Genomic DNA, 27562 nt, shown 5'->3' on the forward strand with positions numbered 1-27562 from the left:
GTAAACTTGGGGGCAATGCAAACCTAGTGTTTGCACTCACTGTGTGAGTGCATATTCCTAACCTTATGAGTAGTGTGTGACCATATTCGGGCAAATTTGGAATTGGGAGCATTCTGTACACCCGCTAATTAGCATATTGCGTGCTAATGGTGTAGGAGGCTGGACTGGCTTATAGTGGGTACCTTGTGGTACTTACACCTTGTGCCAGGTCCCATTATCCCTTATTAGTAGATTAGAGGTGTTCTAGCAGCTTAGGCTGATAGAGGTAGCTATAGCAGAGTAGCTTAGGCTGAACTAGGAGACATGCAAAGCTCCTACTATACCACTTATATCATATAGCACAATATTATAAGAAAACTCAATACTCAGAGTTACTAAAAATAAAGGTACTTTATTTTAGTGACAATTTGCCAAAACTATCTCAGAGGATATACTCCCTTAGGAGGTAAGGTAATATACACAAAATATACACACACAAATCAAATCAGGTAAGTAAGCAGTTAGAAAGGTAGTGCAAACACTGTAGAGCACAATAGAATGCAATAGGGAAAAATAGATCTAGGGGCAACAAAAACCATATACTCCAAAAGTGGAATGCGAACCACGAATGGACGCCAGGCCTAGTGCAGTTTGTAGAGGATCGCTGGGAGTGTAAGAAAACACTAAGGGTGTCCAAGATACCCCACCCCAAGATCCTGAAAATTAGGAGTAAAGTTACCCTACTACCCCAGAAAGACAGTAAAGTCGAGATAGGGGATTCTGCAAAGACAACAACTGACTGCCAAGCACTGAAGACGGATTCCTGGACCTGAGGACCTGTAAAGGAAGGGGACTAAGTTCAAGAGTCACGCAAGTGTCCAGGGGGGGCAGGAGCTCACTAAACCCCAGATGAAGGTGCAAAAGGGCTGCCTCTGGGTGGAAGAAGCCGAAGATTCTGCAACAACGGAAGGTGCCAGGAACTTCCCCTTTGGTCAGAAGATGTCCCACAGCGTGCTGGAGGATGCAGAGTTGTTTCTATGCAGAAAGACCACAAACAAGCCTTGCTATCTGCAAGAGTCGTGGTTGAAGGTTTTGGGTGCTGCCAGGGCCCAGGAAGGACCAGGAGGTTACCCCTTGGAGGAGGAGACAGAGAGGGTGCTGAGCAATACGGAGAGCCCATGCAGAAGCAGGCAGCACCCGCAGAAGCACCTGAAAAGGTGTTCAGAAGATCTGAGCACAACAGTCAACTCAGCACAACAAAAGAGGGTCCCACAAAGTCGGAGTCCAACTCAGCAAGTTGGGCAATGCAGGACAGAGTGCTGGGGACCTGGGCCAGGCTGTGCACAAAGGAAGTCTTGCAAGAGTGCACAGAAGCCCTAGCAGCTGCAGTTTACGCAGTACACAGGATTACTGTCTGGTGTGGGGAGGAAAGGACTTACCCCCACCAAATTTGGACGGAAGGGCCACTGGACTGTTGAGGACACTTGGATCCAGCTCCTGTGTTCCAGGACCACGCTCGTCAAGATGAGAGGGGACCCAGAGGACCGGTGATGCAGAAGTTTGGTGCCTGCGTTGGCAGGGGGAATATTCCGTCGACCCACTAGAGATTAATTCTTGGCTTCCAGTGCAGGGTGAAGGCAGACAGCCCTCAGAGCATGCACCACCAGGAAACAGTTGAGAAAGCCGGCAGGATGAGGCACTACAATGTTGCTGGTAGTCTTCTTGCTACTTTGTTGTTGTTTTGCAGGCGTCCTAGAGCAGTCAGCGGTCGATCCTTGGCAGAAGTCAAAGAGGGAAGTGCAGAGGAACTCTGGAGAGCTCTTGCCGTCATTATCTGGTGAGATACCCACAGGAGAGACCCTAAATAGCCCTCAGAGGAGGATTGGCTACAGAGAAAGGTAAGCACATATCAGGAGGGGTCTCTGACATCACCTGCTGGCACTGGCCACTTAGAGCTGTCCATTGTGCCCTCACACCCCTGCATCCAAGATGGCAGAGGTCTGGGACACACTGGAGGAGCTCTGGGCACCTCCCCTGGGAGGTGCTGGTCAGGGGAGTGGTCACACCCCTTTCCTTTGTCCATTTTTGCGCCAGAGCAGGGCTGGGGGGAACCCTGAACCAGTGTAGACTGGCTTATGCAAGGAAGGCACCATCTGTGCCCTTCAAAGCATTTCCAGAGGCCAGGAGAGGCTACTCCTCTCAGGCTCTTCACACCTATTTCCAAAGGGAGAGGGTGTAACACCCCCTCTCAGAGAAATCCTTTGTTCTGCCTTCCTGAGACTGGGCGGCCCAGGCCCCAGGGGGGGCAGAAACCTGTCTGAGGGTTGGCAGCAGTGGTAGCTGCAGAGAAAACCCCGGAAAGTTAATTTGGCAGTACCTAGGCTCTATGCTGGAGACCAGAATGGTATTGTGGTGACAATTCCATGATCCTACACATATTACATGGCCATCTTCAGAGTTACCATTGTGACGCTACATATAGGTATTGACCTATATGTAGTGCACGAGTGTAATGGTGTCCCCGCACTCACAAAGTCCGGAGAATTTGCCCTGAACAAAGTGGGGGCATCTTGGCTAGTGCCAGGGTGCACTCACACTAAGTAACTTTGCACCTAACCTTCACTAAGTGAGGGTTAGACATACAGGTGACTTATAAGTTACTTAAGTGCAGTGTAAAATGGTGGTGAGATAAGGTGGACATTATTTCACTCAGGCTGCAGTGGCAGGCCTGTGTAAGAATTGTCTGAGCTCCCTATGGGTGGCAAAAGAAATGCTGCAGCCATATGGATCTCCTGGAACCCCAATACCCTGGGTACCTAGGTACCATATACTAGGGAATTATAAGGGTGTTCCAGTGTGCCAATCAGAATTGGTAAAATTAGTCACTAGCCTGCAGTGACAATTTTAAAAGCAGAGAGAGCATAAACATTGAGGTTCTGATTAGCAGAGCCTCGGTGATACAGTTAGGCACCACACAGGGAACACATACAGGGCATACTTTATAAGCACTGGGGTCCTGGCTAGCAGGCTCCCAGTGACACAGGCAAGAACAAACATACATACAGTAAAAATGGGGGTAACATGACAGGCAAGATGGTACTTTCCTACACAGGGCAATTAGCAGGTGCATAGATGCCAACATTTTATAAGAGGGAAAGTAGGAGATTTAAAAAAAGTGAGTGGGAGAATGTATTTGCCCCATTGACGTCCGTTGGGGCCTGAATCGGGTTACTGGTATGTATGGAATTTTCAAGTCTGCTGCTGCGGGATCAGATATTAGATACTCAAATGTACATTTTTTTTCCGTACCGGTCAGGAGACTGGAGAAAGCACTATGGCAGGCAGAGAGAGCGTGATGCAAGTGCTGTGCACTGGCCTGCAGGAGCAGGTTACTGGCAATGCATACAAAGAGAGTGTGATGCAAGTGCTGTGCACTGGCCTGCAGGAGTAGGTTACTGGAGGGGGGAAACATCCTTAAGCATACGTCCTTAACAATGCGGACGTTTCCCACGCAAGCGTAACCACGCTTGCCGGAACAACCCATGGCTTTTTCTGTGACTTAATCACGCATGTGCTAAACTATGCATATGAATGGTTAAGGCACAGAAAAAGCCATGCGTTGTTCGGGAGAGGGTGTGGTTGACGCGGTGAGGTAAGTGGGGCTGGGGTGGTGGTGGATTAAGGGATTGGGGTGGGTGGGGGATTGGGCTATTATTTTTTTTGAAGGGGCAGGGTGCGAGTTATGGTATTTTGTTTTTTTTGGGGGGGCGGGGGTTTGGGTATTTTTTTATTTAGGGCTTAGGGTGGGGGTGGGGGAAAGGCGGGAGGAGGGAGGAGAGAAGAGGAAGTAGGATCGGGAGAGGATGCAGTGAGGTAAGTGGGCTTGAGGCAGGGTTGGCAGGTAGTTTTTAGTGGTGGGGTGGATTTAAGGCTTAGGGTGGGTGAGGGGTGTCAGGGTACTTTAGTTTTTAGGGGTGGGGGTTGGGGTAGTTTTTTTAGGGCTCAGGGTGGGTGGAGGGATTGGGGTAATTTAGTGTTTAGAGGCAGGGGTGGTGGGTTGGGCTAGTATTTTTTAGGGCCTAGGGTGGGTGGGGGCATTGAGGTAGTTTACTTATTGGGGGTTTTCGGTCTCAGGGCGGGTGGGGGGTGTCGGGGTAGTTTAGTTTGAAGGGGCAGGGATGAGGGGGTCAGGGTAGTTTTTTTTAGGGTGGTGGGGGGTCGGGATGGTTTAGTTTTGGGGGCAGATAGTTTTTTTTAGGGTTCAAGGCAGGTGGGGGATCGGGGTATTTTAGTTTTTACGAGTGGGATGGGGGAGTTGGGATAGTATTCTTTTTTTAGGGCTCGGGTGGGTGAGAGCAGAGAGAGTAGTTTAGGTATTAGGGGTGGGGGTATTTTTGTGCCTCAGGGCGGGTTGCATGAAAGAACCCTGCATGCCGTTTCCACACATGCCTTTACTGGACATGCTTTTACAACAACATTTGTGGTAAAGGCATGTGTGGAAACAATGGGGCCGTGGTTCCGACGGCGTTATCAATACATGCATGGTCCCATCATACAACCACTGGCAGTGCATACAGAGAGCATGTGATGCAAGCGCTGTGCACTGGCCTGCAGGAGCTGGTTACTGGCAGTGCATAAAGCGTGATGCAAGTGTTGTGCACTGCCTGCAGGAGCAGGTTACTGGCAGTTCACATACATAGCTTGTGATGCAAGTGCCGTGCACTGGCCTGCAGGAGCAGGTTACCGGCAGTGCATACAGAGAAAGTGTGATGCAAGTGTTGTGCACTGGCCTGCAGGAGCAGATTACTGGCAGTGCACATAGAGAGCACGTGATGCAAGTGCAGTGCACTGGCCTGCAGGAGCAGGTTACTGGCAGTGCATACAGAGAGCGTGTGATGCAAATGTTGTGCACTGGCCTGCAGGAGCCTGCCAGTAGGTTACTGGCAGTGCATACAGCATGATGCAAGTGCTGTGCACTGACCTGCAGGAGCAGATCACTGTCATGGCATACAGAGAAAGCATGATGCTTGCCTGCAGGAGCAGGTTACTGGCAGAGCATGCAGAGAGTGCATGATGCAAGTGCTGTGGACTGCCCTGCAGGAGCTGGTTACTGGCAGTGCATACAGAGAGAGTGTGATGCAAGTGCTGTGCACTGGCCTGCAGGAGCAAGTTACTGGCAGTGCATACAGAGAGAGCGTGATGCAGTGCACTGCTCTGCAGGAGCAGGTCACTGTCAAGGCATACAGAGAAAGCATGATGCTTGCCTGCAGGAGCAGGTTACTGGTAGTGCATGCAGAGAGCGCATGATCCAAGTGTTGTGCACTTGCCTGCAGGAGCAGGTTACTGGCAGTGCATAGAGTGTGATGCAAGTGTTGTGTACTGCTTGCAGGAGCAGGTTACAGGCAGTGCATACAGAGAGCGCATGATGCAAGTGCTGTGAAGTGGGTTGGAGGAGCAGGTTACTGGCAGTGCATACAGAGAGAGCATGATGCAAGTGCTGTGCACTGGCCTGCAGGAGCAGGTTGCTGGCAGTGCATACAGAGAGCGTGTGATACAAGTGCTGTGCACTGGCCTGCAGGAGCAGGTTATTAGTGCACACAGAGAGTGTGTGATGCTTGCCTGCAGGAGCAGGTCATTTCAGTGCATACAAAGAGAGCATGATGCTTGCCTGTAGGAGCAGGTTACTGGCAGTGCATAGAGCATGATGCAAGTGTTGTGGCCTACCTGCAGGAGCAGGTTACCGGCAGTGCATACAGAGAGCTTGTGATGCAAGTGCTGTGCACTGGCCTGCAGAAGCAGGTTACTGGCAGTGCATACAGAGAGCGTGAGATGCAAGTGCTGTACATCAGCCTACAGGAGCAGGTTACTGGCAGTGCATACAGAGAGCGTGTGATGCAACAGCTGAGCACTGGCCTGCAGTAGCAGGTTATTGGCAGTGCAAACAGAGAGCGTGTGATGCAAGTGCTGTGCACTGGCCTGCAGGAGCAGATTATTGGCAGTGCACACAGAGAGCGTGTGATGCTTGCCTGCAGGAGCAGGTCATTTCAGTGCATACAAAGAGAGCATGATGCTTGCCTGCAGGAGTAGGTTTCTGCCAGTGCATACAGAGAGCAATGCAAGTGCTGTGCACTGGCCTGCGGGAGCAGGTTACTGGCAGTGCATACAGAAACAGTGTGATGCTTTCTGCAGGAGCACGTTACTGGCAGTGCATACAGATAGAGCGTGATGCAGTGCACTGGCCTGCAGGAGCAGTTTACTGGCAGTGCATACAAAGAGTATGATGCAAGCGCTGCGCATTGGCCTCCAGGAGCAGGTTACTGTCAGTGCCTACTGAAAGAGCGTGATGCAAGTGCTGTGCACTGGCCTGCAGGAGCAGGTTACTGTCAGTGCATGCAGAGAGAGCGTGATGCAAGTTCTGTGCACTGTTCTGTAGGAGCAGGTTACTTGCAGTACATACAGAGAGAGCGTGATGCAGTGCACTGGCCTGCAGGAGCAGGTCACTGTCAGTGCATACAGAGAGAGCATGATGCTTACCTAGAGGAGCAGGTTACTGGCAGTCAGTGGCGGTTTCTGCACGAGGGCGTCGGGGCTCCGCCCTTGTAAACATAACAACAACAAAAAAAAGGTGAAAACAAACTTCCCTAACTCCCAGTCCCTCCCTAAAAGAAATGCACACACCTCTTTCTTGCTTGGGGCTGGGTCACGTGAGATTAGACTGGCAGGATCAGGCCAGGCCCTCCCCTGACTGAGTCTATGTTTGCCGGGCTGATAAGCTCACAGCCTGAGGCCTGTGAGGTCATCAGCTCGGCACAGACATAGCTCAGAGGACCAGTCTCCACCCCCTAATGACGTGTAGATAAACTTAGCCCCGGGCGCTTCAGGTTGAAGCCCTGTAGCGCTAGGGTCTTCACGTCAGTCAGGGTAGTGGAGGATGGTCACCCCACCCTTTCCCAATTTGTCACGGAGGATGGGTGTAGCCCTGTGACAAGTTGGGAAATGGTGGGTGGGGCTTCAGGCAGGAAGGCAGCGGCAAGCTCAAAATCGAGTCTGCGCACTGCGCAGTTTATGCACTGTCAGCAAACACGAGGTGTTTGCTTCCAGCGCCTCCTGCTCCTGAGCAGCCCGCACCAGCAGCAGCACGGCTTCCAGGTGCCTCGTGGCCGTGCTCCGGGCCGGCACCGCTGCCACCCTCGCCTTTCTGCTCTCGCCCCCAGAGGACGGATGAGGATGGCACCTGCCTGCCCCCGGCCTTCCGCTTCGCCAAGAAGAATAACATCGACTTCGAGCTGCAGCTGCTGAACCTGTCGAAAGGTGAGCCCTGGGCGGTGGGTCAGGGGTGGCGGCGCCGCAGCCCTCATGGGGACAGTGTGGGTAAAAGCCGTGCCAGCCAAAGTCAATGTTGTGAAGCAAGCACCGGATGCCACACAAAATATGACTATCCAAATAGAAAGTTAAAAAGTACATGTCTCAATTTGCAACTCACTTTTTTGTACATTCGGTTACAGTGCGCTGAACGATGTTTCAATCGAACAGAGAAAGGGGGCACAGGATGCCTTTAAACCAACTACCTGGGCACCCCTCTTCCAGGTACACTTGGTGTGTCCTTTTGGTGACGGAGATGACACTGACAGGAGTGTTACTAAGTGTGGCTCCTACAGCACGAGACACGTTTGCTAGGTCTGCCCACCATCTGGTGTCCCCGGGGAATAAAAAGATAGAGCATAAAAACAGACCCCACAGTAATCCGTTTCTGTGCCCCCTTTTTTAAAACTGCCAATGCTGAGCACCGGCAGGACCCGGTCCACTTAAAAACCCTGATAAAATGTATGCTCCAGATCCTGAATCAACTTTGGATGCCAGAAAGAATGCCAAGAGGTTTCCATGAATGAACGAATATAATTGCATTTTATTTTAGTCCCTGATCTTATCCTACATGCTGCAAAAAATATAGGCTATTAAGCCATAAATGAACATTTTGTGTGTACACTTAACAGTCATGAACCAAGTGACTTCTAGATGATCTCGCGATTTGCACTTGAGGAAAATGAAACTCCCAGTGCTTAATTTGTAAATAAAAACACGACGGTGCCCAAAGACCTTCTCTTAAACCTGCGGCTGCTGCATTTAAATGTGCGAGCACGGAATACTGAGGCAGTGCAATACCCAAGCCATCTCAGGCCTCTTCAATCCATTTACAGCCAACTCGTTGCTCTTGCAGATCACTCCAGCAGCTTTCCGCTTTCTCTATATGTGACGCTTTTTTCGTTTTTCTCTTCCTCCGTCTCTCCCATATGTTTCTTTTGCTCGCAGCAAATGCTTGAGGCTGAAGACTAAGCGTCGGCCCTCAAAAATAAGTGCCCATGCTCAGCACCGGAAACAACAATCACAAATTAAGCACCGGAAACACTGTTAAAGGGAAAATGACTCGCATAGATGCAGCCTCATAGTTTGCCCAGGTTAGGAAGCCAGGAAGGGAGCCCAGTTCTTTGTCATGCATTCTGCATTGCAGTGAAGGGACAGTATTTATTCATCAGTGCTGGAGTGAGAATTTCGACAAGGAACACTGTACATTGCTGGAGTATATCAGCCTAATTGGACTAGAGGTATCACTATAATTAGTGTAGGTACGGGGGTAATTTGAGGTTCAGCACACACACTCCCCTTATCTAACCATGTCAAAGTGTCCAGTTCCTTTACTCTGTCGTGGACCCTGACTAGGTGTCCACGACAGAGATGGTGGAGGAAAGTGTTCACTTTACAGAGCAAGAGCCCTCACCCACCCTAGGGTGGCATGCTTGATCAGCTGGCTTACCGCCTTATTGGGGTGACGCTGCACCGCCCAACGGGCCCCCTAAATGGGGCATTTTGCTGGAAATCTTTTTGATTCTGCCCCGCCTAGGTTCAGTCGTACTTAGGAACCTCCTAATGATGTGTAAAGATGGATTGTCAACTGAGAAGGGTAGAGTGCTAAATCTGACAGTTAAAATGAAGTAGAGATCCCCTATAAAATTATTTCAGGGGCCCTGTGTTAAAATCACAGGAAAATATCTGGGAGAGCAATGTTCCAAACAGTTCTCGGATGATAGACCATCCCTGGGGGGTAGATTTTGGCCGAACAAGGGACTCACCTGGAACAATTCTTCACCTGATGGTTCTGCTCTTGGATCCTGGATTATATACTCCACTTCCTGCTTTGTTATTCAGTTGGCACATAAGTCCCTCGCGTCAAGTCCTCCAGGTGCTCCACCTAGACCAATCATCTTTAGGCTCCTCAAACAGGAACACCATCCTCTTGGTGGCCAGCAGAGGGTGCTACAGGACCAAAGTGAATCGTGCTACTGGACAACAAAGTAATGATCTTCCCAGACATTCGCTGTGGTGAACAATGCAGATTAAGTGCACGCTCCTGTACCCAGGATTTAAAAGGAAAATGTTTTTCTTTGATTATCCAGAAGAAGCATGGAGAAGGATTGAAGAGAACCCCTCACCCCTCAGAAAAACAGAAACACTGAGAGCCAAATCCGAGAAGTGGACTCCTGGTGGCCCTACAACCCAGGACCAGAAAGCATAGGAGATGCAGAAGAATGCGGTTGCTGTTCCTTTCTAAAAATTGCATAAAAATGTACTATTTGCCACTGTTTTCTTCAAAAGTTTCCCTGGGATAAAACTCCACAAACACCCTTCCTGTTGGTTGGGCTTGTGCACTTAGCATGCTTGCGACATAACACTTAAGCCCAACTTTTACGCCCCACCATTTTCAAATATCACCAGCCGCCACTGCTGGCCGTGCATGCAGAGAGCGCGTGATGCAAGTGCTGTGCAGTGGCCCGCAGGAGCAGGTTACTGGCCGTGCATGCAGAGAGCGCGTGATGCAAGTGCTGTGCACTGGCCCGCAGGAGCAGGTTACTGGCCGTGCATGCAGAGAGCGCGTGATGCAAGTGCTGTGCAGTGGCCCGCAGGAGCAGGTTACTGGCCGTGCATGCAGAGAGCGCGTGATGCAAGTGCTGTGCAGTGGCCCGCAGGAGCAGGTTACTGGCCGTGCATGCAGAGAGCGCGTGATGCAAGTGCTGTGCACTGGCCCGCAGGAGCAGGTTACTGGCCGTGCATGCAGAGAGCGCGTGATGCAAGTGCTGTGCAGTGGCCCGCAGGAGCAGGTTACTGGCCGTGCATGCAGAGAGCGCGTGATAATTGCCCGTCTGCATAGGCCGCACAAGGTAGACGAAAGCTGGGGGCAGTTTGCAGCTTTGGGCAGGAGGGTGAAAGCAGTCGCTGCTTTAAGGATAGAATTATGGCAATGCCTCTCTCTGGCGTTTGGCAGCGGCCACAGACCACCCTGCCCTTCAGCCACACCCGCAGGGCCGCAGAAACAAACACTTCCCCTCCCGCGTCTATTCCTAGCGCTTCCTCGCTTCGCCTCCTAGCCCTGGGCCTGTTATGAGCTATAAATACCCAGACAGCTCATGGCCGAAGCCCGCCCCTGAGCCCTGCAGCTCCGGAGCCGCCCCTGGGCGCGCAGCCTCAGACTCTGAGACCCCACAGCAGGTGCCTTCACCTCCACACCCGGATGTGAGACGCGCAGCGCTGCGCCTGGACGCGAGCTCCGCAGCGCTAGACTCGGGCCATGGCGGTCGCTCTGTACGTTATCGGCGTCTTTGCTGGGCTCCTGGTTAAAGGTGGGTCTTCCTAGGCTGCATGCGAAGGGAAACTGAACTGTGCTCTGTATGTGGGCGCCTAGAGAAGTGAAAAGTGTTAAAAAAAAGTGCTTCATAGAGCACCGGAGAGGTGCCTAGAAGTGACTCGGGCTGTGCAAGACACCGTTCTGGCGCTTGCTCTGACGTTACTCGCCCTCTACCTGTCCACATGGGGTCAGATTTTATCATTATTGAGCGCTGAGTCTTGTATTGTACTCGTAAAAAGCTAGTGTGACCAATGGACGACTTCTGAGCGCTCCCAAAAGCCCACGCTTGTCTTTTCTTCGGGATCTAGCGCTTAGCACTGGAAGTGAAACTTGGTTTAAGCTTTTTCAAGATTTGCTGACAAGCGAGTTTTCATTTCCTAGTGATAATCTCATTATTCCGACACCCGTCCCACCTCCATAAAGAGAAGTGCCAATGCGTAAAAAAAAAAAAAAAAAGAAAAACATGTCTCCTTTCTGCTGCTGAAGGATGAAGGGCTGCCCTGCTGAAACTCCCTCTGTGGTAAATAACTGAGCTCCTGCTGAAGGAGTACCATGTTCACCCGGAAGTAAGACAATGGAGCACTAAAGAATAGAAACATTACGTACTCATCCTCAGCCGCTTCTATTAATATCAAATTAAAATTCATTTGATAATGGTCTTGACCTCCCTGCAGAGCGTGGAGCCAGCAAGTCCTTGTAGGGCATACATATTGTATTCATATATCCCCTACACGACTAATACTATGTTCAAGTAAATACTAGAAAATCAAAGCAGAGAAAATCCTTTCCAGAGAATAGTAACCTAGAGAACATCATTTCCAGAGTATAGTCACCCAAAGAACATCATGTCCAGAGTAGACTCACCGTCACCCAGAGAACATCATGTCCAGATTATAGCCACCCAGAGAACATAATTTCCAGAGTATAGTCACCCAGAGAACATCATGTCTAGAGTATAGTCACCCAGAGAACATCATGTCCAGAGTATAGTCACCCAGAGAACATAATTTCCAGAATATAGTCACCCAGAGAACATCATTTCCAGAGTATAGTCACCCAGAGAACATCATGTCCAGAGTAGAGTCACCCAGAGAACATCGTGTCCAGAGTATAGTCAAAATCACACAAGAAAGTACAGGGTTCACAGGGATCTCTAAGCTGTGGAAAGTTTCCTAGTAGCTCTTAGACCATTTTAGGTAAGTTGATGCTGGTGGATACTGAGGAGAGTCAAGGTTTGGAGGTGGAGGAGGGGAGGGAAAATTTCCTTTACGGACTGGGTGGCCTCACACACTATATAGTGTCATGCTTCATCATATGACCACCTAGCCCACCCAGGTAGGACAATGCCACCTGGGAGGACTCAACCTCACTGTTAAAGGAACAGGAGGGAGTGCGTAAATTATCACTGTTCTGGAAAAATGTGAGATCCAGCTAATCTAGGGGTATACTTAAAAACACCTAGCAGTCACCTATGTGAAAGTACACTTTGATGGTGCAGACTGTTGGTGTGGTTAAAAACAAAAATGGGGACACCTCTGTGAGAGCAAGGACTCACAGGGTCGCCTATCTAAGAGTCAATGGCCAACCTGTTTCTGCCCTCTCTGTTGAGCCAAGGTGTAGGAGGCTGGCCTGGCTTGTAGTGGGTACCAAGGGGTACTTACACCTTGCACCAGGTCCAGTTATCCCTTATTAGTGTAGAGGGGTGTCTAGCAGCTTAGGCTGATAGAAAATGGTAGCTTAGCAGAGCATCTTAGGCTGAACTAGGAGACGAGTGAAGCTCCTACAGTACCACTAGTGTCACTTGCACAATATCATAAGAAAACACAATACACAGATATACTAAAAATAAAGGTACTTTATTTTTATGACAATATGCCAAAGTATCTCAGTGAGTACCCTCAGTATGAGGATAGCAAATATACACAAGATATATGTACACAATACCAAAATATGCAGTAATAGCAATAGAAAACAGTGCAAACAATGTATAGTCACAATAGAATGCAATGGGAGCACATAGGGATAGGGGCAACACAAACCATATACTCTAGAAGTGGAATGCGAACCACGAATGGACCCCAAACCTATGTGAGCTCGTAGAGGGTCGCTGGGACTGTAAGAAAACAGTGAGGGTTAGAAAAATAGCCCACCCCAAGACCCTGAAAAGTGGGTGCCAAGTGCACCTAAGTTCCCCAGAGAGCACAGAAGTCGTGATAGGGGAATTCTGCAAGAAAGACCAACACCAGCAATGCAACAACGATGGATTTCCAGACGAGAGTACCAGTGGAACAAGGGGACCAAGTCCAAAAGTCACGATCAATTTGGGAGTGGGCAGATGCCCAGGAAATGCCAGCTGTGGGTGCAAAGAAGCTGCCACCGGATGGTAGAAGCTGTGGATTCTGCAAGAACGACAAGGGCTAGAAACTTCCCCTTTGGAGGATGGATGTCCCACGTCGTGAAGAGTCGTGCAGAGGTGTTTTCATGTAGAAAGACTGCAAACAAGCCTTGCTAGCTGCAAGGGTCGCGGTTAGGGTTTTTGGATGCTGCTGTGGCCCAGGAGGGACCAGGATGTCGCCAATTGCGTGAGGAGACAGAGGGGGCGTCCAGCAAGACAAGGAGCCCACTCAGAAGCAAGCAGCACCCGCCGAAGTGCCGGAACAGGCACTACGAATTGGAGTGAACTGGAGCTCACCCGAAGTCACAAAGGAAGGTCCCACGATGCCGGAGGACAACTCAGGAGGTCGTGCACTGCAGGTTAGAGTGCCGGGGACCCAGGCTTGGCTGTGCACAAAGGAAATCCTGAAAGAGTGCACAGGAGCCGGAGCAGCTGCAAAACACGCAGTTCCCAGCAATGCAGTCTAGCGTGGGGAGGCAAGGACTTATCTCCACCAAACTTGGACTGAAGAGTCACTGGACTGTGGGAGTCACTTGGACAGAGTTGCTGAGTTCAAGGGACCTCGCTCGTCGTGCTGAGAGGAGACCCAGAGGACCGGTGAAGCAGTTCTTTGGTGCCTGCGGTTGCAGGGGGAAGATTCCGTCGACCCACGGGAGATTTCTTCGGAGCTTCTATTGCAGAGAGGAGGCAGACTACCCCAACAGCATGCACCACCAGGAAAACAGTTGAGAAGGTGGCAGGATCAGCGTTACAAGGTCGCAGTAGTCGTCTTTGCTACTCTGTTGCAGTTTTGCAGGCTTCCAGCGCGGTCAGCAGTCGATTCCTTGGCAGAAGGTGAAGAGAGAGATGCAGAGGAACTCTGATGAGCTCTTGCATTCGTTATCTAAAGAATTCCCCAAAGCAGAGACCTTAAATAGCCAGAAAAGGAGGTTTGGCTACCTAGGAGAGAGGATAGGCTAGCAACACCTGGAGAAGCCTATCAGAAGGAGTTGCTGACGTCACCTGCTGGCCCTGGCCATTCAGAGCAGTACAGTGTGCCAGCAGCACCTCTGTTTCCAAGATGGCAGAGGTCTGGAGCACACTGGAGGAGCTCTGGGCACCTCCCAGGGGAGGTGCAGGTCAGGGGAGTGGTCACTCCCCTTTCCTTTGTCCAGTTTCGCGCCAGAGCAGGGCTGGGGGATCCCTGAACCGGTGTAGACTGGCTTATGCAGAGATGGGCACCATCTGTGCCCATCAAAGCATTTCCAGAGGCTGGGGGAGGCTACTCCTCCCCAGCCCTAACACCTTTTTCCAAAGGGAGAGGGTGTAACACCCTCTCTCTGAGGAAGTCCTTTGTTCTGCCTTCCTGGGCCAAGCCTGGCTGGACCCCAGGAGGGCAGAAACCTGTCTGAGGGGTTGGCAGCAGCAGCAGCTGCAGTGAAACCCCTGAAAAGGCAGTTTGGCAGTACCCGGGTCTGTGCTAGAGACCCGGGGAATCATGGGATTGTCTCCCCAATATCAGGATGGCATTGGGGGGGCAATTCCATGATCTTAGACATGTTACATGGCCATGTTCGGAGTTACCATTGTGAAGCTATACATATGTAGTGACCTATGTGTAGTGCACGCGTGTAATGGTGTCCCCGCACTCACAAAGTCTGGGGAATTTGCCCTGAACAATGTGGGGGCATCTTGGCTAGTGCCAGGGTGACCACACACTAAGTAACTTAGCACCCAACCTTTACCAGGTAAAGGTTAGACATATAGGTGACTTATAAGTTACTTAAGTGCAGTGGTAAATGGCTGTGAAATAACGTGGATGTTATTTCACTCAGGCTGCAGTGGCAGGCCTGTGTAAGAATTGTCAGAGCTCCCTATGGGTGGCAAAAGAAATGCTGCAGCCCATAGGGATCTCCTGGAACCCCAATACCCTGGGTACCTCAGTACCATATACTAGGGAATTATATGGGTGTTCCAGTATGCCAATGTAAATTGGTGAAATTGGTCACTAGCCTGTTAGTGACAATTTGGAAAGAGATGAGAGAGCATAACCACTGAGGTTCTGGTTAGCAGAGCCTCAGTGAGACAGTTAGGCATCACACAGGGAACACATACATATAGGTCACAAACTTATGAGCACTGGGGCCCTGGCTAGCAGGGTCCCAGTGACACATAACAAACATACTGAAAACATAGGGTTTTCACTATGAGCACTGGGCCCTGGCTAACAGGATCCCAGTGAGCCAGTGAAAACACCCTGACATACACTCACAAATAGGCCAAAAGTGGGGGTAACAAGGCGAGAAAGAGGCTACTTTCTCACACAAGGAAGGTCTCGGGGCATTCGTCAGGGCCGAGGATCCCTATGTCTCATATAATATGAGGGAACAAGAAAATACTCCATGCAATGTTAGAGTAGGTGGAAGAAGGTGCAATGAACGTAAGGTGCCTACCTTAAGCAAGGAAATACCTTGTGTAGGCCCAAAACCGGAAGGCAACTAGCCCCAGGTGTCCAGGAGGGGGAGTGTCCCCTTATTGTCACACAAACTCCAAAGGGGGCGCTCACTGTGCGCCTATTCCGTCCTCTCGCTGGACCGCTTGTGAGTATAGTCACCCAGAGAACATCATTTCCAGAGTAGAGTCACCCAGAGAACATCATGTCCAGAGTGGCGTCACCCAGAGAATATCATGTCCAGAGTAGCGTCACCCAGAGAACATCATGTCCAGAGTATAGTCACGTAGAGAACATAATTTCCAGAGTAGAGTCACCCAGAGAACATCATGTCCAGAGTATATTCACCTAGAGAACATCCTTTCCAGAGTATAGTCACCCAGAGAACATCATGTTCAGAGTAGAGTCACCCAGAGAACATCATGTTCAGAGTATAGTCACGTAGAGAACATAATTTCCAGAGTGGAGTCACCCAGAGAACATCATGTCCAGAATAGAGTCACCTAGAGAACATCCTTTCCAGAGTATAGTCACCCAGAGAACATCATGTTCAGAGTATAGTCACCCAGAGAACATCATGTTCAGAGTAGAGTCACCCAGAGAACCTCATTTCCAGAGTGTAGTCACCTACATAATTACGCCGGATTACTGGAGCTCCATGGCGACAGCTGGATGGTCCATGGAAAGAAGACATGAAAATGAATGTTACTCCCCATTGCAAGCGCGTTGTACAGCCTGTCACTCAGTGGTCTCTGTGACCACAGGAAGATTTGTGTGATTCTGCACCCCATGGCCTTTTTAATAAACATAACATAATATCATTCATGGTAATCATGCCAATTAGTAAATAGTAATTGGCATGATTACCATCCGCATAATTTAAACAAGAATGCTACAATTGAAGAAAAGTTTTAATTAATTTTGAGGAGACGGTTTTACCAGACACTTAAGGTGTGTTTAGACTAGACTGCGAAGGTATGTATTAATATTCATAAAAAAACGATTGCATTAATGTTATATTGCACAATTTATTTTACTATATCACACAACATTACAGGGAGTGCAGAATTATTAGGCAAATGAGTATTTTGACCACATCATCCTCTTTATGCATGTTGTCTTACTCCAAGCTGTATAGGCTCGAAAGCCTACTACCAATTAAGCATATTAGGTGATGTGCATCTCTGTAATGAGAAGGGGTGTGGTCTAATGACATCAACACCCTATATCAGGTGTGCATAATTATTAGGCAACTTCCTTTCCTTTGGCAAAATGGGTCAAAAGAAGGACTTGACAGGCTCAGAAAAGTCAAAAATAGTGAGATATCTTGCAGAGGGATGCAGCACTCTTAAAATTGCAAAGCTTCTGAAGCGTGATCATCGAACAATCAAGCGTTTCATTCAAAATAGTCAACAGGGTCGCAAGAAGCGTGTGGAAAAACCAAGGCGCAAAATAACTGCCCATGAACTGAGAAAAGTCAAGCGTGCAGCTGCCACGATGCCACTTGCCACCAGTTTGGCCATATTTCAGAGCTGCAACATCAATGGAGTGCCCAAAAGCACAAGGTGTGCAATACTCAGAGACATGGCCAAGGTAAGAAAGGCTGAAAGACGACCACCACTGAACAAGACACACAAGCTGAAACGTCAAGACTGGGCCAAGAAATATCTCAAGACTGATTTTTCTAAGGTTTTATGGACTGATGAAATGAGAGTGAGTCTTGATGGGCCAGATGGATGGGCCCGTGGCTGGATTGGTAAAGGGCAGAGAGCTCCAGTCCGACTCAGGCGCCAGCAAGGTGGAGGTGGAGTACTGGTTTGGGCTGGTATCATCAAAGAGAAGCTTGTGGGGCCTTTTCGGGTTGAGGATGGAGTCAAGCTCAACTCCCAGTCCTACTGCCAGTTCCTGGAAGACACCTTCTTCAAGCAGTGGTACAGGAAGAAGTCTGCATCCTTCAAGAAAAACATGATTTTCATGCAGGACAATGCTCCATCATACGCGTCCAAGTACTCCACAGCGTGGCTGGCAAGAAAGGGTATAAAAGAAGGAAATCTAATGACATGGCCTCCTTGTTCACCTGATCTGAACCCCATTGAGAACCTGTGGTCCATCATCAAATGTGAGATTTACAAGGAGGGAAAACAGTACACCTCTCTGAACAGTGTCTGGGAGGCTGTGGTTGCTGCTGCACGCAATGTTGATGGTGAACAGATCAAAACACTGACAGAATCCATGGATGGCAGGCTTTTGAGTGTCCTTGCAAAGAAAGGTGGCTATATTGGTCACTGATTTGTTTTTGTTTTGTTTTTGAATGTCAGAAATGTATATTTGTGAATGTTGAGATGTTATATTGGTTTCACTGGTAATAATAAATAATTGAAATGGGTATATATTTTTTTTTGTTAAGTTGCCTAATAATTATGCACAGTAATAGTCACCTGCACACACAGATATCCCCCTAACATAGCTAAAACTAAAAACAAACTAAAAACTACTTCCAAAAATATTCAGCTTTGATATTAATTAGTTTTTTGGGTTCATTGAGAACATGGTTGTTGTTCAATAATAAAATTAATCCTCAAAAATACAACTTGCCTAATAATTCTGCACTCCCTGTAGTTGAGCTATCCTACTAGAGCGGCACGATCTTTGCAGAGTTATTGGCACAGCACAGCAATTCCTCTGGCCCAGCTGCCAAGCGCGCCCCAAGTCCCACCCCTAACCACACCCTCATTTCCAGTGCAACAAAGTTTGAAGACAGGCCGGGGCCAGAGGTGGCATAAGAAGATGAAATTAAGAAGTTGAGGAAGAAATGTGGCACATATGGGGTGGGTTGGCATGTGGTAGATATGGGTGAGCAGCGGGCACTGGGCAGCACAGCTCTTCTTCTAATTAAAAAAAAAGGTTTGGGCATCAGTCTTAGAATTCATTAAAATAAAAGGTTTGGGAACCAGTCCTAGAATTAATTAAAATAAAAGGTTTGGGCACCAGTCCTAGAATTAATTTAAATAAAAGGTTTGGGCACCAGACCGAGAAACAAGGAAGGAATACCTTAACAACTCCAACATTTGTCACTGGGAAAGGAATTTGACTCATGTCAGCAGCCACCGGCTTCTCCTTCCTTCCCTCCCCTTAATGTTCCTCCTGGTCCTTCTCCCCCATGTCTGCCTGGGCAAACTGTAGAAAAATAAAAAAGGAACTTTTGACTGGCATGTTTGGACAAGTGAAAAAGTACCTAAGAAATCTAAAAGTTTTGCTCGCCCAAGTATCACATTGAAAGGTGTACTTCTACGTTTTAGAAATCAAACAGGTAAAAATTCAGTTCTTTGAACATTTTATTATTGGGAAGAAATGGTTGGGAATGCGTCAGGAAAACAAATATTAAAGGAAGGGAATGGAGGGCAGAAATATAAAAGAAGTATAAGGTAGAGGTTACTGCCACAGTAGAAAAAGGAGGAAGAATGGAAAACCACAAATACAACAAAATGTGGTAAGCAGTGGAAACACAAGGGTGGTTACCGGAGTTACCAAATACTTAAGTAGATAAAGGGGAAGTTAGGAAAAAATTAGGATAATATAAAAAGGAAACTACAGAGGGCCATGCTGTGTATTAGCTGAGATTAGTCAAATCTAAGGAGAGTAAATAAATGAGCCTCCCCTTCGTTGGTGGTCCTGAAAGGACAAGGTACAAAAAAGATAAACAGTGCTGCCTTCAATGACATTAAAGCACAAGTAATACTTTGCAGGCAGACTCACTTCTTGAGCAACCAATCATATTCTCTATTCACTTAAATCCTAAAAATAGTTCTCTGTTGTACAAATTAGTAACATCTACAAAGGACATTGGTCCTCTGTCACCTTCATACATTTTTGCTATTGACATACTAAAGCAAGCCATGAATTCACCAAAGCTGTCCTGCACCTCACAAAGGGAGAGACTGTGTGGCAACAGGAGAGTCATGAAGGGGCTCCACCACCATTCCTCCCCACTTCCTGCCCATCAATGTAGACGCTGCTGACACCCTATGTGACCTCCACTCAAGGTGGATTCGTAGAAAAGAGTTTTAAATCCCAGTGGCCGGCACTATGATGTGACGTCCACTTCCAGTCCTGCTGCCACCCCTGGCTGACATGCCGCAGCGGTATCAGTCTAAGCAAAGCACACCCCATTCCCCAAGTACAAATTCTGATATAACCACAATGTAAGATATATGTTAGTGCATATGCACTAATTTATGTGCACTGATACATATATGTGTGTGTGTTACATAATGTGAATCTGTAAAGTGGGTCTGTTTGTGAATGCAGTAACACATATATATTGGGAAACATAGGGCCTCACTACGAGCCTGACGGTCTCATGACCGCCAGGTTTGCGGAGTGCGGTCGGACCGCTTCAATGCCAATGCGGCGGTTCGAGCGCCATATTACGACCACGGCGGTCGTGCCAAAGTCAGACTGCCAGGACCGCCACATTCCGAGATTATGGCGGTCTGGCAGTTGTGGCGGTCCTAATCTGACAGGACAGCACTGAAAACAGAGCAGCACAGCCCTGGGGATTATGACCATGTCCTCTGCCAGCGATTTCATGGCAGTAGCACTGCCATGAAAAGGCTGGCAGAGAACAGGTGCAGGGGGCCACTGGGGGTCTCCTGCACTGCCCATGCACTTGGCAGTGCAGTGTCCCCCTGGACAGCACCATCCCAGTGTTCAGCAGACAGTGAACATTGCGAGGGTGCCGGTGCACCCTGCAACCTACAGCATTGCCGCTGGCTCGATTACGAGCCGGAGACAATGCTGTAGGCAGTTTCCTGCCAGGCCAGTGGGTGGAAACTCAGGTTTCCGCCCGCTGACCTAGTGGGAAACCCGTAATGGGCCAGCGGAGAGATAGCCACAATGGCAGCAACCTCCCAGTCGGAAGTTCGGCGGCTGGGCAAAACCATCTGCCAAACTCATGAGGCCAATAGACAATGAGTAGAACAAAAAAAATGGTGGTTGGCCAAGCTTGCTATATATTTGGATTTAAGCCAAGGAATTGAGAAACTAAAGCTGAACATTTGAATGTATGCGGAAGCAAGATACAAATGGCTTGAACAAGAATAGTGTTCAGTGTGACACAGTATATATCAAGGATAACTTGCATACAGGAGAACACCCGATATGGCGAATGGTAAATTAGGTTAATGAACATTATTGGGCTCTTCATTTATGTGTTTTAGTTTTGGTTATGATAATTAATAGCTGCTTCGGAATGAGAGAGTGAATTTGTGTCTGATTAATACTAAGATTTGGAAGTAGGTGGTATTAATGTAATTGTGCTTGTAGTCTTTTTTCAGTCCAAAACCGGTGTGTTCATGTAAATGATGTCGTTTATATCAAGCATGTAGCACACTGTGTTCGGTTATGAATTGACAGTCCAAGATGGCGTGCGTTATTGCGATCAAGGATACTACAGGTAGCTGAAACAGGTCAAGCCCAACTTTAAACATGGAATAAATTCCGATTAGGTGCATGTTGGTAAACCACTTGGAAACCAAAAACCATACTGCTTATGAAATATATCTCTATATCTATCACCACACATACACCCATACACACCAATATTTATATGTATTATATATAGTGATACAACAAAAGTCCATCTGCAAAAAGGAAGAGAGAAATCTGGTAGTTCCCAGGTTTAGGCAGCGAGCAGCTCCAGTGTAGAGGGCCCTACAACACCAGCAGCACCCTAAATTTGCTCACCTCAGTTGACTGTTTTTCTAGCAAAGTTGAGCTACACAGGGCCTGATTTCAAGTTTGGTGGACGGGTTACTCTGTCACAACCGTGACAGATATCTCGTCCATCGTATTACAATGCCATTATATCCTTTGGACATCGTAATACAGCAGACTGGATATTCATTACATTGTGACGGAGTACCGTCCCCCAAACTTTATGTCAGGCCCAAAGTCTTTTTGCCATTTATACAGCAAAGTCTTTAAGCATAGGATTAGCCGAGTGCCATCCACAGCGAGCCGTAAATGACGAAAGCCTTTCACCACTGCAGGCTCAGTATTACAGCTTTGAATTGGTAAAACTACCCAGAGTTCTTTCTTTTTTTTGCAACATGTATGCATCACTTTAACCCTGAAAGCATTGTTTTGATTTATACTGGGTGCTCCCTTGAGTCTGGACAAAGCTAAACCTCTTTGAAGAGCTGTAGTGATAGCAAAACACGTCAGGTTGCTTGTGATCATTCCAGGTTGGCTTAGTTGCTGTTACCATATCGTCTACTCATGAAATACTTACCACTAGTGTTTAGTTTGATTTAAGTCCTTCTTATCATTGTGAAAAAGAACAAAGAGGAGCAGAGAAATATGTGGAAAAAGTGATTGCCCAAGAGCGCACACGTTGTCATAGGGGGAAGCCAGGATTAATTAAAACTATGCATTCTGTTTCCAATGTGAAATGTTCATTCCAAGATCTCTTCCTTCTCCAGCCTCTGACTACGTTATCTCTCTCTCCTTTTTAGTGTTTGTTTCATATTCGCTTCCTTTTTGGTAATCTGTCATCTCCAGGCCTGTAGCCTGGAAAGTATGTTTGTTTCTGGAGGGGGTGGTCTTGTCTCAGAATTACAACATAAAGGGGAGAGGTTGTGGGTTTACAGTAAGTTTTAAGGCAGGATTTCAGCTTTTTGCGGAAGACTAAATAGGGCTCAACTGGTTGCTAGTCGTTCAGGGAATTCTATAGACCCGCTGCTTGAGCTCTGAAAGTAGCGCCTCCTTGTACCGTGCTGGCATTTGGGCGCCTTGAAAGTAGCTCCTAGACGCAGAGCTCGGACCTATGATTTAGGAGTGACAGCCAGGATTAGCGTAGATTTTTGCTAAATCCAGACACACGAGAGTTGCCGCGAGGCACGAGTGAGCTGCCAGAGATGTTTGCATTAATTAATTTACAGCGTGATTACCCCAGCGCGAGCTAACCTGTGTCTTGCACGGCCGGAACGCCCGCACATTCCTAGATAAGATGGTCTCTCTTGAGCAGACCGGCGAATCTCCACAGAGCGAGACCGCGGGTGCTCGGTAATGGAAATGCACTTTAATGAACGCGTGGCAGCCAATGACCTGGAATGGTTCTCATTCTGTGACTGGGGACCCCTGAGAGCCCGGGAAGCCTCCCCAGGGGTCCGTCACTGCTTTGAAAATTAACTGATTAATAAAGTGTACATAAATAGCGTGGCTAAACGTACACTTCAAAACTTTAAAACGTACTGCAAATGTCAAAGAATTTGAAATTTGATGCTAAACATTAAGTTAATATGGTCAGACTGGTTCGTGGGTGCAGGTCCATCCAACAGAATACAGTATGAACGATGTGTGGATCCAACTGAATTTAGAAAAGCTCCAACTTTCATATTAACATTAAAATATATATATTTGTTATTTTATTTGACATCATTTGTGTATGTGTTTGATGGATTGGTTGTTTCTGCATTTTTGTGTGTATTGTTTTGCAGTACAAACCATCAACAATCTTTAGGCCGTGGTCCCCAGATTCAAATAATGATTCAGTGGGGGTCCCCGGGTTCCAGTAATGATAAAGTGGGGGTTCACAGAAGTCAAGATGTTGGGAACCGTTTCGCGAAGATTTACAAATGTGCAGGTATCAGGGCTTTCTCTATACAAGTCTCTGGCATGTACATGTGAGAGAGACCCAGCACTCACCTGCAGCCAGGGTGCCGTGTCCGAGGGCACACATCAGAGAGAGCTGGACTTATCTCTGAGTGAATCCTTCCATACCGAACAGGGAGCAGAACATCAGAGCAAGTAAATGGATTGTTATCTCTGGGTATAGGTTCCCTTCAAACGCCTAATATTATCTGCTTATTTTCTCTTATTTGCTAATTTTGTATTATGCAGGGACGGCTCGCATGTAGGGGGAGTGGAGAGGCAGGAAAATGTGATGTTGGTGTATGCATGCATGTGTGCATGCAAGGTGAGTGATGTGTGTGAATAAAAAAAAAAATGCTTATTTGCTTGCTGCATGATGTCGGATGTCCTCCTCGCTCCAGTCTCCTATCGGGGTCCAGTAAATTCCCTTAAGCAGTCCTGGCACTGCTTTCATACTGGTAACCAGCATTAAAAAAGCATCAGGAGTGGGAGTGGCCTCTCTCAGCACTTTAAAGAGCACTGGGAGGCCTGCGCTTTCTCTAACCCAGCAAGTGTAAAGTGTGCACGTCTGGCTGGCCGTCGCAAGACAGCTGGCCAAAAAACATGCACTTTTTAACCTGTTGTAGAAAAGTAGCCTCTTTCTAGCATGGTTACCTCCACTTTTTGGCCAGGGCATTGGGGTTCCAGGGGATACCTATGGGCTGTTATTCTGTCACCCATAGGGAGCCCACACAAAGAATTCTGCAGGCCTGCCTTTGCAGTCTCCGTGAACCGGGTGCATGCATCCGCTTTAACTACAGGTCTCTGCACCAGGTCACTGTAAGTCACCCGTATGTTAGGCCCTCTCAGCCCAGAGAGCAGGGTGCAGGTACCTGTGTGTGAGGGCACCTCTGCACTTGCAGAGGTGCCCCTACACATTTCAGATCCATTTTCCTGGACTTTGTGAGTGAGGGGATGCCATTTTACTTGTGTACTGGACATAGATCAGTACCTATGTCCAGCTACATAATGGTAACTCTGAACATAGGCATGTTTGGTATCAAACATGTTGGAATCATACCTCAATACTTTTGCAAGTATTGGTTGTATGATTCCATGCACTCTGGGAGCTCCTTAGAGGACCCCTAGTGTTGCTCCTACAGCCTTCTGAGGTCTTCCAGGCAGCCCAGGCTGCTGCCACCTCACAGACAGGTTTCTGCCCTCCTATTGCTCAAGCAGCTCAAGCCCAGGAAGGCAGAACAATGGATGTTCTTTGGAAGAGGGGTGTTGTAGGAGGCTGGCCTGGCTTGTAGTGGGTACCAATGGTACTTACACCTTATGCCAGGTCCAGTTATCCCTTATTAGTAGAGTGTAGTAGTGTTCTAGCAGCTTAGGCTGATAGAGGTAGCTATAGCAGAGCAGCCAAGGCTGAACTAGGAGACATGCAAAGCTCATGCAACACCACTTATATCATACGGGTACTATATCATAAGAAAGACAATGCTCATAGTTACTAAAAATAAAGGTACTTTATTTTAGTGACAATGTGCCAAAAATAACTCGGAGGATATAGTCCCTCAGGAGGTAAGTAACATACACAAAATATACACAACTAACCAAATCAGGTAAGTAAAACAGTCAGAAAGTAGTGCAAACACTGTAAAACACAATAGGATGCAATAGGCCTAGGGGCAACACAATCCATATACCAAGAAAGTGGAATGCGAACCAAGAATGCACCCCTAGGCAAGTATAGTGTGTAGAGGGTCGCTGGGAGTGTGAGAAAACACCATGGGTGTAAAGGAGACCCCACCCCAAGACCCTGGAAAATAGGAGTAAAGTACTACTATTTCCCCAGAAACACACTAAAGTCGTGATAAAGGATTTTGCAAGGACCACAACAGACTGCAATGCACTCAAGAAAGATTCCTGAACCTGAAGACCAGCAAAGGAAGGGGACCAAATCCAAGAGTCGCTAAAGTGTCCAGGGGGGGCAGGAGCCCACTATACCCCGGATGAATGTGCAAAATGTCTGCCTCCGGTTGGAAGAAGCTGCAGGTTTTGCAACAACGAAAGGAGGTAGGGGGTTCTGCTTTGTGCAGAAGATGTCCCACGGCGTGGTGGAGGATTCAGAGTTGTTTCCTTGGAAAAATACCACAAACAAGCCTTGCTACTTGCAAGAGTTGCAGTTGGAGAAAAAGGGTGCTACCCAGGCACAGGAAGGACCAGAATGTCACCACTCGGGAGAGGAAACAGAGGGGGCCCTCAGCAACACAGAGAGCCCACGCACAAGAAGGCAGCACCCGCAGAAGTCCTTGAACACAGGTTCAAGAAGACTGAGCACGGTCACTACAGAAGAGGGTCCCACAAAGCCGGAGGTCAACTCAGAGAGTTGAGCAATGCAGGACGGAGTGCTGGGGACCTGGACTAGGCTGTACATGAAGGATTCCTTGCAAAAGTGTACAGAAGCCCTAGCACCTGCAGTTCACACAGTGCACAGGATTACTGTCTGGAGAGAGGAGGCAAGGACTTACCTCCTCCAAACTTGGACAGTTGGACCACTGGACAGTCTGAGTCACTTGGGTCCACTACCTGTGTTTCAGGAGCCACGCTCGTCAGAGAGGGGTCCCAGAGTACCAGTGACGCTGACGTTTGGTGCCTGCAGGAGCAGGGGGAAGATTTCGTCAACCCACAGGAGATTTCTTTGTGGCTTCCAGTGCAGGATGAAGGCAGGCAGCCCCCAAAGCATGCATCACCAGGAAACAGTCGAGAAATCCGGCAGGATTAGGTACTAAAATGTCACTGGTAGTCTTCTTGCTACTTTGTTGCAGTTTTGCAGGCGTCCTGGAGCAGTCAGCGGACGATCCTTGGCAGAAGTCGAAGAGAGAAGTGCAGAGGAACCCTGATGAATTCTTGCAAGTCGTAATCTGAGGAAAAGCCCACTGGAGAGACCCTAAGTAGCCCTCCAAGGAGGATTGGCCACCTAGTCAGGTAAATTAGAATTGGTAAAAATGGTCACTAGCCTATAGTCACAATTTTAAAGGCAGAGAGAGCATAAGCACTGAGATTCTGATTGGCAGAGCCTCAGTGACACAGTTAGTCACTACACAAGTACACACATTCAGGCCACAAACTATGAGCACTGGGGTCCTGGCTAGCAGGATCCCAGTGAGACAGGCAAAAACAAACTTACATACATGTACAAATGGGGGTAACATACCAGGCAAGATGGTACTTTTCTACAGATACCAGAAAAGAGTCCTCTCAAGGCTGAACAGACTTTGTAGACTGTTCAGTGAATGTCTTGGAGGGATGGTTACATGGCAGTAAAGTGACTGATTATGAAAGCCTATATAATCTAATTTTGAGAGAGCGTATCTTGAATAATTGTGTGTCAGACTTGTTGCATCAATACTTGGTAGACTCAGATCTGACCTCTCCCCAAGAATTGGGAAAGAAGGCAGACAAATGGGTCAGAACAAGAGTGAGCAGAAAAACTCATACAGGGGGTGACAAAGATGGCAAGAAGAAAGATGGTGAAAAACCTCAGGATAAGCATGGGGATAAAAGTAAACACAAATAGCCTTCTTCACATCCTAAACACTCTTCAGGGGGTGGGGATAAATCATCTTCTTTACAATCTACACACATTAAAAAGCCTTGGTGCTATGTGTGTAGACTGTCTCTTATGTAATGACCTATAGGCCGCAGGTTGGGCTGAGGTAGAGTTTAGGACCTATCCTTCCATGCTGGGTATCCCAGAGGAATTGATTCTTCTCATTTCAGCTGAAATGAAAAAGCAAAGGAGAGAAAAAGGCCTGCAATCTCAGGATCCTCACCCCACAACAGATGAAAAGTGCATCAAAGTATCCCCTACCCACCCTGCCACTAAGGATACCAGTCCTGTGGTGGGAGAAAACTCTCCTGGGGTGGAACCTGTGCAAAGGGAGCCATCAGCTACCACAGCTGTACTCTCTGAGGTAAAAGTACCTCTCTGTGGGATACCTAATCCTGATGTGAAAAATTGCACTATTTTAGTTAAATGGAGCATCCCTCCAACCCTCCCAGAAAAACTTTAGTGAAGCAGCCCTGCACTACCTCAGAACACTTAGGACAGCAGCCCTGTCCTGGTGTGGAGCTTATAGGTCAGCAACCCTGCCCTGCTCCAACTCAAGAGGAACAGCAGCCCTGTTCCCTCTTGAGCCATATGGACAAAGTTTTTGCCCAGCTATGGCTTTATTGAGACCGCATCCCTGTCTAGCATTTACTGCATTTGACATAGGCCCAGTGGACCAATCCCACTGCCCAACTCTAAAACATACTAATAGGAACTCTGAAAATTTACCCTCACACTGTTGGTTAGCTAACAAACTCCAAACAGGGTGGTTTACATCTCCACCGGGAATAAACCATATAGTGGATGATAAAGGGAGTAACCACTCTATTG

General features: G+C 48.1%; 1 protein-coding gene across 1 annotated transcript in view; it reads left to right on the forward strand.

Annotated features, from left to right (window-relative positions):
- The first annotated feature begins 6204 nt into the window (after nt 1-6204).
- The window catches only part of LOC138247098 (uncharacterized), a 214803-nt gene continuing 193445 nt past the window's right edge, over nt 6205-27562 (forward strand). Inside the window, exons 1-2 of the mRNA XM_069201841.1 lie at nt 6205-6525; nt 6957-7290. Of these exons, the coding sequence (XP_069057942.1) occupies nt 6205-6525; nt 6957-7290 (655 nt within the window). The remainder of the gene's footprint in view (nt 6526-6956; nt 7291-27562) is intronic.

Source organism: Pleurodeles waltl, chromosome 7 (assembly GCF_031143425.1).
Source record: "Pleurodeles waltl isolate 20211129_DDA chromosome 7, aPleWal1.hap1.20221129, whole genome shotgun sequence".
Taxonomy (NCBI): Eukaryota; Metazoa; Chordata; class Amphibia; order Caudata; family Salamandridae; genus Pleurodeles; species Pleurodeles waltl.